At 49.8% G+C, this 17,188-nt stretch overlaps 1 protein-coding gene across 1 annotated transcript in view; it reads left to right on the forward strand.

Annotated features, from left to right (window-relative positions):
- The first annotated feature begins 234 nt into the window (after positions 1-234).
- HIF3A (hypoxia inducible factor 3 subunit alpha) overlaps positions 235-17,188 on the forward strand; it is a 63,600-nt gene continuing 46,646 nt past the window's right edge. Inside the window, exon 1 of the mRNA XM_081200286.1 lies at positions 235-373. Coding sequence (XP_081056412.1) covers positions 348-373 — 26 coding nt within the window. The 5' untranslated portion in view covers positions 235-347. The remainder of the gene's footprint in view (positions 374-17,188) is intronic.

Genomic DNA, 17,188 nt, shown 5'->3' on the forward strand with positions numbered 1-17,188 from the left:
GAAGACCCCCCCCTTGGGTCTCGGAGTGGCATCCCCGGCGCCCAATCGGCGCGCGCACCAGCAGCAGAAGGAGGCGTGCCAAAAAGCGCCTTGGATCTGCAAGGCTTGCGAGGGCGCGCGCGCGCGCCGGGCGTAGGGGGGGCACCTTGGGGTGGGAGGGGGAGCCAATGGCACGGATGGGGGAGGGGCGGTGGGTGTAGCCTGAAGGGGAGTGGGCTTCGAGGAGGGGGAGAAGGGGGGGGCGAGAGAGGCAAGGAGCGCAGGCGGAGAGGCAGGAGGGGAGAGCGCGCGCGGAGCGAGGCGAGGCGGCTGGACCCGGGCAGGACGCGCAGGAGAGCCAGCCAGCCATGGAGAATGGCTTGCAGTGTCCAAGGTAAAAGCAAGGAAAGGTGGCTGGCTGGGTGGGGGTGCACGAAGCCCCCCTCCCCAGATTTTTTTTGGGGGGGGGCGGTGTTGCACTCTTCCCGGGTGCGCGAGAAATCTGCAACCCAGTTCCCCGATTTGGAGAGGGGGTTGCGCAAACGCAGGGGGAGGCATGCGCCCCTGATATATAGATATTTTGCAATGGTTTGCGCGCGCCGCCCCCTCCCTCCGAGCGATTTATCTATATGTGGGGCGGGAGGGGGGGGGGAGAGGAAATCTGCGGACTCATCAGATTCCAAAGTGGGGCTGTGTGTATTTTAAAACACACAACCTATGTGCGCGCCTGAGTTTTGGGGTTCCATGGAAAGGGCTGGTTGGAGCCCTCCATTCCTTTCCTTCCTTGCGCAGTCCTGAGAACGTCCCACTCCCTTCTCACCCCCCAAAAAACTTCTAGATCTAGGTCTTCAGTAGTATGTTAAAGGGTGCCCTTCTTGTGGGCAGCTTTTTCTGGCGCCATGGGGTGTGTGTGTGTGTGTTTGTGGAGGGAGGGGATTGTGTGTGACCTTGTTATTCTCATTATTATTATTTTTTAATGAGTGAAACGGCCAGCTTGTTTTCTTTTCATTATTTTATTTGCATCTTGCTGGTCAATGTCACCCGACGGCTGCAGGAGGACATGGGGAGCCTCGGATGTGCAGTAATCCTGCAGAGCTGGAAAGAAGGAAGGGGGGGTGTTCTCTTGGCCGCAAGGAGATCTAGTAGATTACAGTGGAGATATGTGCCAAATGTAAACCAGCAAGGAGGGAGCGCAGGGTTCTGTAGCCAACCTCAAGTCTGGTCACCAACGTCAGCCAGCGAGCTGAATATCATGGAACAGGCCCAAGAAAGCGACAACACTGGCTGTGTGATGTCTCTCTCCTCCTGCTTGTGGATCTGCTGCTTAATCTCCCCGCATACCTTGTTTACAGTGCTGCAATCTTTTTATCATGGCCTCTCTCTCTCCCTCTCTCTCTGCTGGCTGCCTTTAGACCCCAGTTGAGAAATGCAAGCATACAAGATCGGACGGTTTGTGCATATGGAAAAGGGATTTTTTGTTGCTTTCCTGGACCAATATTCCGGGAAACTCCTCCACTTTTATTACTTTTGCACCGTTCCCCGATTTTGATTCCCCGTTTAAATGGACGCTTTTAAAAAAACGAGGCAAGCGAAAGCTGCAAGGTGCATCTTCGCAAAGCTCTGCCTGTAAATCTGGCAGCCTTTGCCAGAAGTGAGTTGGCAGAAATCTCCGTACAGTAGCGGAGGAGAGCGATCCCTGAAAGGGAACGTGCCTGGACAGTGAAATGCACACCCAGTCGCTTAATAATATTTGCCATTGTTGTTATTGACGATGATTTATAAGGACCTTTGTAACTCGGAAAACTTGGCTTTCCAAAAAACGTCTTGGATTTTGGAGACTTTGGAAGCTTTTGGTACTGTGGTGGAGAGAGGTTGTTCGCCTAGGCTGTTTAAATCGCCCACGAAGTTTTGAGGGAGAGAGAGAGAAAGGGGCAAAGGGGGGCGGCAGCTGTTGGCTGGCCAGGGAAATGCATGAAGTTTTGGTGTTCCAAAGGGGCATTTAAAATTAGGCAGTGGCTGCTGGATTGGTACAGGTATGCCAGCCAGCCACAGCGTCATTTCAGATGTAGGTCAATTCCGTGGAGATCATCTCAGAATTGGGTTAAGGCAAGAATGAACAGGGTGACAGAGAGAGAGAGGTGCATATATTATATGGGTGTGTGACGTGTGCTTTTCAGCTTTGTGAAAAGCAGGTCTTCGGAAGGTGGCAGCCAGCACGGGGGTCTGGGTCTGGGTGCGGGCTCCGTTGGGCGAATTCGACCGGAGCGAGCAAGGGTGTGTGGCCATGGCAGCGCCGACGTGCCCGGGTGGGTGTGTCGTGACTGTCCGCTCCGCTTGGTTTCTGGGCTGCGCAAGTTGCTCCGCTAGACGTCCCGTGGACAATCTTGGAGCCTGTTGCTGGGTAGGACACAAACTGGCACTGTGCCACTGAGGGCAGGAAGCCAACGTGGACTTAATTGTGTGTGTGTTTTTATCCTTTTTAAAAACCAAAAAACAAACAACCCCCTTTTTTTTTTTGCCTCGCAGGCTACAGGTCTCTCGTTAACTGTTGGTAAACCAGGGACGGAGAGGGAGCTTGCCAGGGTGCAGATGTAACCCCCCAATCCGCCCCCCCCCCGTAAATGAGGTCCTGTCAAAGTAAGGGAGAAAATAAGAACTCTCCCTTGAATTTCTCCAGGACAGTTTCCTGGAATAGCCTTTTAAAAGAAGTCACTGGTCGCCGCTCCTTTGGGAGAGCTGGACCAAGGACCCTGGTCTGTCAAGCCCCAGCACTTAAACCTCCCCCCCCAAGCCCTATTAAAAGCCAGAGCACACCTCTTTGCAATTCCCAGCTCCTGCTCAGTTGGTTTGTCTTTCCTGCCCACCAAGCCATTCTTGCCCCCTGCTGGCTGGGGTAGGGGCTGCCGCTGACGATTTTATTTTTTTTAAAGACTTTCTCCTTTAAGGCAGAGATCCTGCGAAGCTGCTGCTGCGGGCCCTGATTTTTGATAAGGAAAATCCACCTGTGGAATCTGCTTTTCCGTTTTGAGTGCTTATCTGTCCCGTTTCGCTGCGCCGGGGTTTGTGGCACCAGCCCACCATGACCTTGGCTTTGGGAACATAGGAATCTGCCTGATACAGACTCAGGCCATTGGTCCATTTCACCCAGTGTTGTCTATTTCAGCACTGGCCCTCCAGCAATTCAGGCAGGAGTCTCTCCCAGCGCTGCCGGCAATTGAACCCTCTCCATTCCTGCTGAATTGGGTCTCCTTCCGCCTCCATGTGATTCCCCTGGCACAGATCCGGCCTGCTTTCCCCCCTGCCCTCCTCCGGCGCCCCCTTGTGGCATCCCCGGAACTCGCTCACTCTCTGCTTTTCCCTCCGGAGTTTCTCTTCTTGCAGGCGGAATGGACTGGCACCCGTCCCAACCCAGCCTCCTCCTCCTCCTCCTCCTCGCACATGTCCTTCCTCTGCAGCCTCGGCTGCTGGCTGTTCTCCTCCGGGCAGGGAAAGCCGGTGGACCTCGTGTGCCGGACGGCGGGCGCATGACAGCTCTTGTGTACATCACGTGCTCCCGGCCCCGTGCCAGGCTGTGACGCGGGGGGCGGAGGTAGGGGCAGTTCCTATTTGGGGATAGCAGTGCTCTCGGCTTGGGGCTGGCAGCGGCGGTCAGTGGGCGATGGGGGACGGCGGGGCAACAGGGCAGGAAGAGGGCCCTGGAGGCATGTCGCCCGCGGGCAGGGCTCCTTCGGAGGGTGAGTGTGGCACTGCCAGGGGCAAAAGGCAACGGCAGCAGATGTGCGCCTGGCTTGGCTCCTGTCCCTGTTCTCTCTTTTCTCTCTCTCTTTTCACTTTTCCTTCTGGCTATCTCTTTCTGCTCCTCGTTCTGCGCCCCTTTCGTCTTGACACAACCTCTCTCCCTTGACTTTCTTGTGCCCTCCTTCCCCAGCCGTCCTCTTGTCTGTTCTGTTACTTTCCCATTCACGTGGATTTTTTTCTCCTCCGCCTCTCCTGTCCTTTGTGTTTTCTCATTCACACAGACCCCTTCTTTCCTTCTTTTGAGCTACTGAATTTTTTCCTCCATTTGACGGGGGGGGGGGAGGCACGTTCTTCTGTTTTTCCTGTTCGCATCCCAAATTTGTGGTTGTCTCCTCAATTACAGTTCGACTCACTTTCTTTTTATTTTTGTGCATTTTGCCTTTCTCTTCTTCCCTCGAGTTCCCTGTCGGCCTTTCCATTCCCCTTCTGTTCTCATCCCCATGTCCTTTTTAAATAAAATTAATCCAGTTCGCCTTCCTTGCGTTTTCGAAATTTCGGGAACCGTTCTGTTATTTTCCTTTCGATCTCCCTGTTGCTCCTTCTCCCAATCCAGGCTGAAATGGCTCTTCGCCAGTGAAGGGTTTACTTTTTGGGGTAGGACGGGGGTGTCTCTGGCCCCCTAGGCCTGCCTGACCCAGACTTTGTTGGGGTTCCCAAGCCAGTCTTGGCTTGGATGAGGACAATCAGCGGCGGGAGAAATCTGGCGTCGCAAAAATTGGCGTCGGAAAAGACGTCTTGGCGCTAAATCACAGAACTGCTTTGGCTGATGTTCGTGAATCTTTAACTTGGGGTGAGACGTTTTCTCACCTTACTTGTGACCTGCATTTTGATTAACGGAATCTGAATGATGTGGTTGTGGTGGAGGTTTTTTTGTTAAGTGGTGGCACATATACGGTTTATTTCTTCTGTTGATGGGGACAGAGGTTGATTGGCAAGAGAGATAATTTGATAAGAGTGGACTAGGAGTCAGGACTTAAGGGCTTGTTTTGCGCTTGTGTTCTTTCGCCATTTTGGAAGGGGCGGTAGCAGCGGCTGCTCCAAGGCTGGAGCTTAGACTTGGAATATGTGACGCCCGGAATTTCTGAGAAAGGAGCCTTGGGGTCCAGGACCCTGGAGTCCTCGTCACGAGTCTCGCAGCGAGCTAGATCTCCACCATCAGCTTTGAGGACGTGCCTCAGTTTCCCCCTCTTGCAACCTAACTTCCCGACTGAGTGCCATTTTTATGCATCGCTTTGTGGGTTCCGGAGGGAACTAATGATGGGATGTCGGGGACTGTGACTTGGGAAGATGTGGCGACTGTGAATGACCAGCAGGGGGTGCTGGAAAAGATGGAGGTATCTGGTCCTCCGGGACGTAAGAATTGTGTTATTGTTTTCTCCTTTAACGATTAAAGCCCTAGACGACTTGGGCCCTAAATACTTGAAAGACTGCCTCCTTCCCTGTAGACCCTCTCGGGTGCTAAGATCAGTGAAAGGGACCCTCTTTGTTGTTCCACTAGTCTCAGAAGCTTGTGGGGCGGTGACTGGGAGAGAGCGCCCTCTGCTGCAGCCACTGGCCTGAGAAACTCCCTCCCTCTTTTGATGTTTGAGATGCATACTTTTCAAGACCCGCCTTATTTTTGTGGTTGTAAGTTGTTTAAAGCTGTTTTTAATACTGTTGTCTCCCGTCCTGCACATTTTAGACTTCGGGGAGTCCTCATTGCAGGAATTCTTGCCCACCTGCGCTGTGTTTCAGAGGTTGTGATCACCAGGCACCCAGCGTTTACCGTATTTTTCGCTCTATAAGACGCACCAGACCACAAGACGCACCTAGTTTTTGGAGGAGGAAAACAAGAAAAAAAATATTCTGAATCTCACAAGCCAGAACAGCAAGAGGGATCGCTGCGCAGCGAAAGCAGCGATCCCTCTTGCTGTTCTGGCTTCTGGGATAGCTGCGCAGCCTGCATTCGCTCCATAAGACACACACACATTTCCCCTTACTTTTTAGGAGGGGAAAAGTGAGTCTTACAGAGCAAACAATACGGTATTTTCCTAAAATGAGCACCTGGGCTCCTGGTGGCCTAATTAGAGGGCCATGCCCTTCTGACCTGCAAGTTGCTGGCTGCGATTGCACCCTTGGCAGGTATATGTACTTTGTGCATGCTCAGAAGGCACTTTTTTTTTACTAGTTTGCATGTTTCAAGACCGGCTCTATGGCTGAGGCCTGGCTGAAATCTCGCCCCTCTGAGCACCAAAGCACAAAGCAGCGTTCCATGAGGCAGAGGGTGAGATTGTATTCTGGGGTGGTGGTGCAGGAATCTAACATGGGGAACACTTGTCCCTCTTACTTCTAATTATTTATTATTTAACAAATGTGCAAACTGCTCTTCAAGGGAAAAAGAAAAGCTTCCCAAAGTGGTTCACAAGTGATGCACAATACAATATAAAATTAAAAACCATTAAAAAAAATCATTGCAAACATCGTTACGTCAAAATGTTGTTCAAAGCCACCGAAAAGCAGAATAGTAGTTTAGCTTTGTGCAAAACTGCCAGAAGTCCTTAGATACGGTGTTTGTCTGATACCAGGTGGGTTCAGATTCCACAGTTGTGGGGCCCTCGTCAAAAAGCCCTCGCCCTTGTGTTCCTGTCACCATAATTTACCTTACCAGGTGGATGCCTGAGCAGGGCTTCAAAGGTACACCTGAAGGCTCAGGTGAGTTGATATAGATGCATGCGGTCTTTTGGGTAACATCCTGTTGATATGGATTCCCAGTCCCTAAAACGCAGAATTTTTTTTTATGAGCCTTATGGGACGGGTGGGATGACTGCATGAAAGCCACTTTCTGCGTTGAGCATCCTTGATAATCTTCTTCTTTGAACATCTCTGCCCTGGCCCCCGTCCATAGACAAATTCCTTCCTTACACCCCATTGTAACCTCAGGCTACTGACTTTATATTCCAGCCTTCCTGCAAGCACCTCAGGATGGTATGCGCAGGGTTACCTTGTTTTTAATCTACATAACAACCTTGTAAGGTCGGCTAGGCTGAGAGAGTCGTGACTTGGCCAAGGCTGCTCAGCATGGCAGCTGTCAGCAGGGTTGGATATATATTGGGGGGACGACCAGAGACTTTTGAGGATACGCACTTTGAGGATACTCCCATCTCCTCCGCTAGTGATTACATAGTGGTGGTAACATCCCTTGTGTCGGGAGTAATATTTGAAACAAACGTCCGGTGTCGTTTTCATTAATAAAGTGAGAGGAACCAAGACCCTTTCCCCTAACCTCTGATGTGCCAAGGTTGGCTGGAATTGTGGAGCATTGAGAGAGAAGCCTTTGTACGCTCTCAGAGGCACTGTTTTTTTATTTTAAAAAAACTCATTTCATTTTGCATGCCTTTGACTAAACAGGACCTGGGAGGGACCCCTCCTGTTGCTTTCTCTGCCCCCTCCCCATTGGGCTTTATGGCCGAAAGGGGATTTGAATGCAGTGTCCCGCGAGATCCAAACCTGCTCTCCCTTTGCATGCCTTCAACAACCTGTTGCCCCGGGGCTGATGGGAGTTGTAGTCCGAACTTCTAGAGGGCGGCCTTTTGGTAAAGGACGCTGTATGTAGTAGACCACATTCCCTTGAGGAAATAGTCGGGGCGATTTGAAATTACAGGTTCAGTGTGGCCAGGCTAGTACAGTGGTACCTCGGGTTACATACGCTTCAGGTTACATACGCTTCAGGTTACAGACTTCGCTAACCCAGAAATATTACCTCAGGTTAAGAACTTTGCTTCAGGATGAGAACAGAAATCGTGCTCCGGCGGCGCAGCAGCAGCAGGAAGGCCCCGTTAGCTAAAGTGGTGCTTCAGGTTAAGAACAGTTTCAGGTTAAGTACAGAACTCCGGAACGTATTAAGTACTTAACCTGAGGTACCACTGTATTTGCTACCATCCCACGGATGTGGCCCTGGGCGTTTATGGATAGCCTGTTTCTGCTCCAGCCACACTGGACGTCTCACTTTGTTTGTTGCCTCTTACTTTTCTGGCAATTGTACCTGGTTGTGGTTGTGGGAACATAGGAATTGATTTGTGCGTCCAGCAGTCTGTGCAACGAAACCTGTACAGGTTGTTTATTCATAATTGCAAAAGAAAGTCAAGTCTGCAGAAGTCTTCACCTATATACTTCCAAGAGCTGGAGGCAGGACTCAGTGACCTCGGGGTGTGTGTGCCATCCAGGTCCAGATAATACATAGGAATTGCCCTTTAACTTTCCAGCACAGTTTCTACCTGCAGATAGGGTGGTAAAAGTGTGTGTGTGTGTGTGTTTTTTTTAATGCACGCTTATGAGTGGAACCAAGATTCTAGTCCAGGTGATTGGTAATTTTCTTTTAGTTCTGCCTCCCTCCAGTTTCAAGGCTACTAGTCTCTTGTAGCCTAATAGACCATGCAAATACATTTCAAACAAATAAAAATGCAGGTGTTTTTTAATAACGAAGGTAACGTTCCTTGAGAGTGTGCAAAGTTCCTTATTCTTGGTGCAGAATTGCTGCCAACGCACACCTGAAATTAGGAAAAGGGGCTTGAGCAATTAGTGGGTGAGGAACTTGCAGGTGGCAGCTGTTGTGAATTAATTCATCTGGAGTAGAAATTGTGTACCTGGTGCCTACCGTTTTCGCAAGCACTAACCACTACGCTTGCCTTCCAGAACCAGAGATCCTGCCTTTCACCCCCCCCCCTGGAATGTGGGTAATAATTTAAAAAAACAGTGTTAGGAAATGAAATACTAGAACATGGGTAGGCAGCCTAAGGCCCGGGGGCCGGATCTGGCCCAATCACCTTCTAAATCCGGCCTGCGGACTGTCCAGGAATCAGCGTGTTTTTACATGAGTAGAATGTGCGCTTTTATTTAAAATGCATCTCCGGGTTATTTGTGGAGCATAGGAATTTGTTCATCCCCCCCCCAAAAAAAAATAGTCCGGCCCCCCACAAGGTCTGAGGGACAGTGGACCGGCCCCCTGCTGAAAACGTTTGCTGACCCTTGTATTAGAATCATGGCTTGCAGGTCTGCTAGCTGAAACTGATATGCCGTGTTTCGCTTCGGAAGACGAATTGCGCTTCTCTCGACACCCTCATCCCATTATAGATCATTAAGCTTCCCTCCCCTTCCTTTAAAGGGGAACAGACATTTGCATCTGGCCTAAGAAGTGCCTTGTTTGGTGGGGGCAAGTTTCAAGGGTATTTCGATTACTCAGCCGTGCTTTGATCACCGCACATTGATTTTAATGGGCCCAATGGCACACCAGAAGATTTGTTGCCCCAGATTCACTTCAGGTTAATGGACTGGGGGGGGGGCGGTTAGACGTTTTTCTTGCTCCATGTGAAATGTGTCTGGAGTCTATCTTTGAGAATTTTCAGTGCTCAGAACTTCAGTGTTGCCCAAATAATTGCTTTTAGCTTGCCGCCACCGCCTGAACATTTCATCGACATGATCGGGAGTCCATTAAGATGCAACGGCAAGGAAAACGGGGGCTGCTTCCTCCCTTCGTAAGCTATGAGCCCCCACCCACCGTCCGATCCTGGCTTGAGGCAAACCATAGCCTGTTTAGGAGTGCACCTGCCCTGCTAACTATGGTTGCGCACCATGGTTCCTGGTTTTCAGGGAAAGCGCAAGCTGTATTGGACAGCGGCAAGTGAGGGCTTGCCTCAAAGCGGGAATGGAAGAAGAGGGGGTGTTTAGAGATCCTGAGCCGAAGTCCCCCCCCCCCCGGCTTCTTGCCACAGTGGGAAACCATGGTTTGGGACTAAGTCTGAATCACTCCAGTGTTTTTCGTAGGCTATGGCCTAGTCTAGGGAGCAGCAGCTGGCGATCGGATGGTGACATTGTGCCTTTGCTCCCTTCCTCTCTTTTGCTCCAGAAATGGAAAACAAACTTGTGGTTAAAATCGGGGGGACAGTTGTCTTTTCCAGAGAGTTGAATGTGGTTCAAGAGAGGCTTTGCTTTTCGCCGTTGCCCACGATCCAATGCGTCTTTGTGACCGCATGAAAACCCAGGGCCAGCTCTACCGTTTGACAGATTGAGGTTGCTGCCTGGGGCGACGGATGCTGAAATAGCCCCATGAACTTTCCTTTCTTTGGAGGCCTGTCTTGTGCCCCACACCTTGCTATCTCTTGAACCAGCTTCCCCTTCCTTGAAAACCAGAAGAGGACTTCCTCCCGTCCCAAAAGCCTTACTTTTGCTACATCTAAGCCAAAATGTCACAGCCCCTATGCACAGGCTGTCTTGCACAGATGCCCTCGAGGCAGGTTTCAGCGCACTTGTGCTTCCTGGAAAACGTTCATTTCTGAACCCCCGTAATGATGCCTCGGAAATTTTGCAGTCAGTGTAAACTGCTGGACTGAACTTTCTTTTTTTAAAAATAATATTTATTACTTTTCCAACAATTTAAACACTACAAAAAAATAAACAATACAATACAAAAACAGTACATAACACTAACACATTAAACTAACAAAACAAAACAAAAACAGTTTAAAACACATCAAACAATTTCAGTATCTTATCTTTCATTCACTTATTTCAATGGCCTCCTCACACCTCCCTTTTTGTATTCCACTTCTGTTAATTGTTTCAGCAATTCCTTTCCATCTTCCTCTGCTTTCTATCCTTTAATTATCTTAACACATTCTAACCTTATTTTTCCCTTTAATGCTCTATTAATCTATTTATACTTAATTCCTTATAACATTTCTACTAAAGCCATATAACTTCATTCCAACATTTTTCTAACATTCATTAATTTTACAGTATCTCTGTAAATAGTCTTTAAACTTTTCCAGTCTTCTTCCACCGACTCTTCTCCCTGGTCTCGGATTCTGCCAGTCATTTCCGCCAGTTCCATATAGTCCATCACCCTCATCTGCCATTCTTCCAGAGTGGGTAGATCTTGTGTCTTCCAATACTTTGCAATAAGTATTCTTGCTGCTGTTGTAGCGTACATAAAGAAAGTTCTGTCCTTCTTTGGCACCATTTGGCCGACTATGCCCAGGAGAAAGGCCTCTGGTTTCTTCAGGAAGGTATATTTAAATACCTTTTTCATTTCATTATAGATCATCTCCCAGAAAGCCTTAATCCTTGGGCATGTCCACCAAAGGTGAAGGAATGTACCTTCAGTCTCACCCTGTGAGGGGAGAGTCCCCCTGCCAAGGGGTTTTGAAACCATTCAGATGGGAAAGTAGTTTAGGGTCACGGCCACATCATACGTTTAAAGTCCCGCCATGGCTTCCCCCATCGAATTCTGGGAGTTGCAGTTTGCAAAGGGTGCGGAGAGTCGTTGGAGACCTCCCTGTTCTCCTCGGAGAGCTACAGTTCCCAGAGTGGTTTGTCAGGCCCTCTTCTTCACAGGCAGCCCCGGGAATTGTAGCTCTGTGAGGAGAATAGAGGACCCCAAACAAACTACAACTCCCAGAATGGTTTAGCTGTTTAAAGCGGTATCGTAGCGCTTTAAATGTGTGGCGCAGATGTGGCCTTGATACCCCAGTCCAAATAACACAATCTGTTGGGCCCTCCTGAAAATGGTGGCTTCAGAGACTTGCATTAAACCCGATTCTCACCAAGAGGGAAATCAATTCAGACCCACCTACCCCCAACACATGATTCTTGGCCAGTTGGTTTTCTCTCATTCAAAATGGAGGGGGGGAATTATTCTTGCACCTTCGTTGCCCTCCAAGACCCACCGGGTGCTTCCAACTCATGATTTTACAAATGCCTGGTTAAGTTGGTGGGGTTTGACCTGTCAAGTAGTGGAGCCTCACACATTTTTGGGTCCCTGCCCTGTTTGGAGGAGGGTATGCGGGTGGCGAAGGGACGCGGGTGGCGCTGTGAGTTAAACCACAGAGCCTAGGGCTTGCTGATCAGAAGGTCGGCGGTTCGAATCCCCGCGATGGGGTGAGCTCCTGCTCCTCAGTCCCTGCTCCTGCCCACCTAGCACTTTGAAAGCACCTCAAAGTGCAAGTAGATAAATAGGTACCGCTCTGGCGGGAAGGTAAACAGCGTTTCCGTGCGCTGCTCTGGTTTGCCAGAAGCGGCTCAGTCATGCTGGCCACATGACTAGAAAGCTGTATACCGGCTCCCTTGGCCAGTAAAGTGAGATGAGCGCCGCAACCCCAGAGTCGGTCACGACTGGACCTAATGGTCAGGGGTCCCTTTACCTTTAGCTTTATGAGCTTAAGGGGGGAAAGATTCCCTCTCTCCCCTACAATCCTGGCTCCTATCCCGCAGTGGTTAGGGCTTCAGACTAGGACCTGGGAGACCAGGGTTCAAATCCCTACTCAGTCACGTAAGACACTGGGCGACCTTGGGCCTAATCTACCTCACAGGGTTGTTGTGAGGAGAACTCTGTACGCCACTTTGAGCTCCTCAGAGGAGCAGATGGGATGTAAATGAACTAAAATAAGTAATTAAAGTTATTAAATAAACAGGAAATCAGTTAGCGCGTTTTTTTAAAGTCATCCGAAGGCAGCCCTGTTTGGGGACATTTTTAGTGTGTTGTATCGTGTTTATACTGTTTTTCTTGGGAGCTGCCCAGAGTGGCTGGGGCAACCCAGTCAGATGGGCGGCATATAAATAAGAAGTTATTTTTATTTTAAGTAAAGTATCTGATACGAAACCTGAGGCAAAAATGCCGAATGGCCTGGCGAAATACGGTGCAGTTGGCAACCCTGAGCACATGCTCCAGAGGGCTTGGTAATTAACACAGACTGGTTACCATGACTTAGTTTACTGTGCTCAAATGTGTATTAAAGCATGATAAATGGGTACATTACCCCCAGTTCACCCCCTTGCATTATTATATGCTTATAGGCAAAAGGCAGGGAGGGGGGGCAGCTTGGGGGTCAGGAGTGCAGAACCAAGGTGGTAGTTACCACAGGGTTACTCAAGGTGGTAGTTACCACAGGGTTACTCAAGGTGGTAGTTACCACAGGGTTACTCAAGGTGGTAGTTACCACAGGGTTACTCAAGGTGGTAGTTACCACAGGGTTACTCAATGCAGATTACGCCGACGCAAATTGGTATATCTGTCAGGAATGCTGAGAAGAGAGTAATAAACATATATACCAGCGTGTCTCCAATACGAGCTTGCGTGTGCAAGTAAGGTGTAAAAACACCAGTTTCCTTTAGTCCTTGGCCACATCTTATTTGATGCAAAGCCATTTTTGTTGTTGTTGTTTCGTGTGCCTTAAAATGGGCCTTGCTCAATTTTCAAATTACTTTGGAAAGAGAATTGTTTGTGTGAATTGTAGGGTGGGAATAATGTCTCTTTTATTATTTTAACCCTAAGTGCAGGAAACTGAATCTGCACCCTCAGTTACGTTTCTAAAAACGCATAGGGCGCTCTCAGAATCCGAAATGAAAAAGCAGCGACGCTCGAGTTACTTTTGCTGCCTGCGATCTGGCGTGGTATTTCTTTTTTTGCAGTTGCAAGCAGGATTCGAGGTGCCTGCAGAAGATCCTGGTGAGGCTTTTGGGGAGGACTTTTTGAACATGCAGTCCCCTCTCCCCCATTGCACACGCTTGTTTTTCCTTCTTTGGGGCTCCTGTCCCCCCTCCATTTGCCCTGTGTCCAGCTCTCCCTGAGAGGAGAGCAGCTTGGCTGCTCGGCCAGCGCCAGCCCATCTGGCAAAGGGCCCGGGCTCTGCACATTCAAGCCGGGCGCCCAATGGCAGCGCAGTGTTCCCAGCCGAAATTAGCAGGCAAACAGGAAAGGAGGCCGGGCGCTGGTTGGCTGCTCCTGGCCTAGCCCGGGCCCCCGCCCGTCGCTCGGCTCACGTAGGCCTGGCCTGAGCGAGGGGCCTCTGGGCTGCTTTCCAAGCGGTGGAGGGGGGGCTGGAGAGGCACTGAGAGAGAGAGGAGCTCGGCCTCACCAAGGCCGCAGGCCCCAGAGGCCTCGGCGGAGCTCGCGTCAAGTCAAGGCCCGCCTGGTGCCCGGGGGACGGGGCCTGCCGTTGCAGCGGTGCCTCTCCATAGGGGGGGTGGCGTCCCAGCACCCAGGCAGACCCCCTTCTCGGTTGTCAGCCTTGCTTGTGCACAGCAGCTGCCCGGCCGAGCTTTGCTAACTGAGCAAGGCTGCAAATAGCACTGTTTATCAGGCTCGGTGCAGCCTAATGGCTGCATTTTCTCCCTCTGTGTGTGTGTGTTTTATTTTTCGTTCTCTGGAAACAGCTGGCGGGCGCAGATTGATCCGCCTGCCCCTTTGCTTTCTCCTCGCCCTGCCGCTCCAGAGAGAGAGATGCTCAATGCCAGCTGCGTTAAATCCTAGAAACCTAGAGCTGAAAAGCACCCTGGCTGTCGTCTAGCCCAGGCATAGGCAAACTCCGGCCCTCCCGATGTTTTGGGACTACAACTCCCATCATCCCTGACCACTGGCCCTGTTAGCTAGGGATGATGGGAGTTGTAGTCCCAAAACATCTGGAGGGCCGAGTTTGCCTATGGCTGATCTAGCCCAATGCAGGGATATGCAGCTGCCCCATACGGGGATCGGACTTGCAACCTTGGCGTTATCAGTGCCACACGCTAACTAACGAAGCTATCCAGACTTTATGGAGCTTAGATTCTGGGTGTCTTGGATAGCTGCTATAGGACAACATCACACATGACTTGTTAACCTGCCCTTTAAGAGATCGATTTTGCTAATTCCTGGAAGCAGGCTTGCTACGGCAGAAATTATTTGCCTTTGGGGGGGGGGGGCGTGTGCCCCGAACTGATTTATGACACTTAAAATGGCGCTTTTGTGCTCTGGCAGCAAGAAAGGTTAGAAAGAGAGAGCTACGTGATATTGCATTAATTTGCACTAGATATCAGGGGGTCTGGCAGAAGTTAATCTAGGTACGAACTCTCAGATTATGTTTACGGGCTGTGACTCCCTTTCTTTTGTAGAATCGTCAAGATGGAAGGGAGCCCTCAGGGTCATCTAGTCCAACCCCCTGCAATGCAGGGATAAAAAAATATCTCTGATGCTTTGTCTTTTGCAATTGCTTTATGCTGCATGTTGTTGTTTGCAGTTTGGCGAATTGCAATTAGTTTGTTTTACGGTTAATGCAAATATACTCTTTGAAAGATGCATGCATGATATCTTGCGGGACATTGATAGCGGCAGAAGTTGTTTAATTGCATCTTTATCCCACCTGGCCTCCAAGGGTGGTGCGTGAGGTCTCCCCACCCCAATGTTAACCTCACAACGATCCTGCAAAGTGAGGTAGGTTGCGAGGGAGAGGCATAAGGTCACCCGAAGAGTTCTTTGCTGAGCTGCAGGGGAAATAATACGAACTCGGCTCTCTTCAATCCTTGGCCAATAAATAAATAACTGCCCTGAATTAGCTGAAACTTGTTTTTATGTGCTGCAAAGAGGTGAAACTGCCCTTGTTTAGGTACAGGATTTGGGTTTGGCATTCAGCACAGAGCAGAGGGGAATCCCTGGCCATCTGGGTTATTTTCTCAGCTTTGGGGTGGCCTTGGAGCCTAGTGGCTGGAGTACTAAGTTTCGGCCAGGGAAGTTGAGGCTTGTGGTTCCTTTTCACTGGGAATCATCTGTGGCTTTTTGGGTTGAAGAGAGGAGGAGCCGCTGAACTCTGCCTCTCACTGTGCGAGGGTAGCGGGGCATAGCAGTCACAGCAGAGTGCCCGGACACCTGGGTTCTATTTTTGCACTTTGTAGGGCAGTAGGTGAATCTGCGAGGCCCGGTGTCCTAAGCCTTGGCTCCGTATCTGGCTTGGCTGGGAGCAGGTCCTGTTCCGGCCTCCTCTGTTTATTCACACGCTGTGTATGCTCTTGGCTTCCACCGCTGGCTCAGCCAGAGAACAGGCCGTGGAAGCGTGCCAAGGGAATTCGGCTGCCCTGCCGGCACTTCGCAGAGCCTCTCCACCCCCCAGGAATGCCAGAGATTCCCTGGCCTTTCCCGGCTTGTCTCAGGAGCTTGAGTTTCTCTTGCACAGCCGGGGGAATGGCGCCTGGTGGGTTAGAGGCTCCCTCGTGCCGTGGGAACCCGGGCGGGTAATCCAACAGGGTTGGCTTTCCCTATTGCATCTCAGCCCGCAGGCGGAGAGGAAGGTGCTGGACGATGGCAGTACAGTGGTACCTCAGGTTAAGTACTTAATTTGTTCCGGAGGTCCGTACTTAACCTGAAACTGTTCTTAACCTGAAGCACCACTTTAGCTAATGGAGCCTCCTGCTGCTGCCGTGCTGCCGGAGCACGATTTCTGTTCTCATCCTGAAGCAAAGTTCTTAACCCGAGGTACTATTTCTGCGTTAGCGGAGTCTGTAACCTGAAGCGTATGTAACCCGAAGCGTATGTAACCTGAGGTACCACTGTATAAATGGCTGCTCCTGTATCAGAAGTACCGTAGCTGCTTTTAGCTTTCAAGGAATTCCAGTGTGTGGGAAAAATTGTTTGTTTGTGTGTATCATTTAATCAGAGACTTTTTAAAAATCTGGCTCCCGAGTCCCCCCCCAAAATAGCCGCTACCTTCTGGTTTTTAATCTGAAAAGACACGACACAAAAGGACAAACGGATTGGGAAGGATGAGGACATAAGCAAACTCAAGTCCAAGTTTTTAGTTACTTATGACCGGGGATGGAAAAGTTCAGGGAGAGGAAGCAACAAACGTTTGTGATCTCTTACCTGCATTGCGGGATGCTAGTGCTGTTTTCAATGTGTATGAACAGTTAATTCTGTTGACTTTGTTTGTTTGTTTGTGTACTGCCCTTTATCCATAGATTCCAGGGTGGTTCACATGTTTCCGTAATATGAATGATTACTATTGCTATTGAAATGAGGATTTCTTTGTCAGCATAGTTGAAAAGGACTTTTTATCCCATTTTCTTCTGGGGCAGTTGAACAGGGGACCCCCCCCCCAAAAAAAAAAACCACACACACACCCCATTTACCATATTTTTTGTTCCATAAGACACACCTGACCATAAGACACAACTAGTTTTTAGAGGAGGAAAACAAGAAAAAAATATATATTCAGAACGAAACAGCAGATGTATAATTTTTGTGGTTCATGTTGTGACCACAGACATGTGATTTGACGGTGAGTTTGGTGTAGCCCAATGCAAAAATCCTGAGAATCCATGTTTATCCGTGCTTTGTAACCACATTTTTGCGCCATTGCATGATCTGCTTTTCGCCCCTGGGCAATTTGGCTCCAGGGACCATGCATTTGCTCCATAAGACGCATAGACATTTCGCCTTACTTTTTAGGAAGAAAAAAGTGTGTCTTATGGAGCGATAAATACGGTATCATCAGCTGATAATGGTATGGAACCAGCCAGTCTGTGTGCACACACCATACATTTAGAGCACTTCCCCCCATCCCAAAGAAACCTGGGAATTGTAGTTTACCCACCATGGAGCTCCAACTCCCAAGCGTCCTTTACAGACTACAGT

This window comes from Podarcis bocagei (assembly GCF_964188305.1).
Source record: "Podarcis bocagei genome assembly, chromosome: 7".
Lineage (NCBI taxonomy): Eukaryota > Metazoa > Chordata > Lepidosauria > Squamata > Lacertidae > Podarcis > Podarcis bocagei.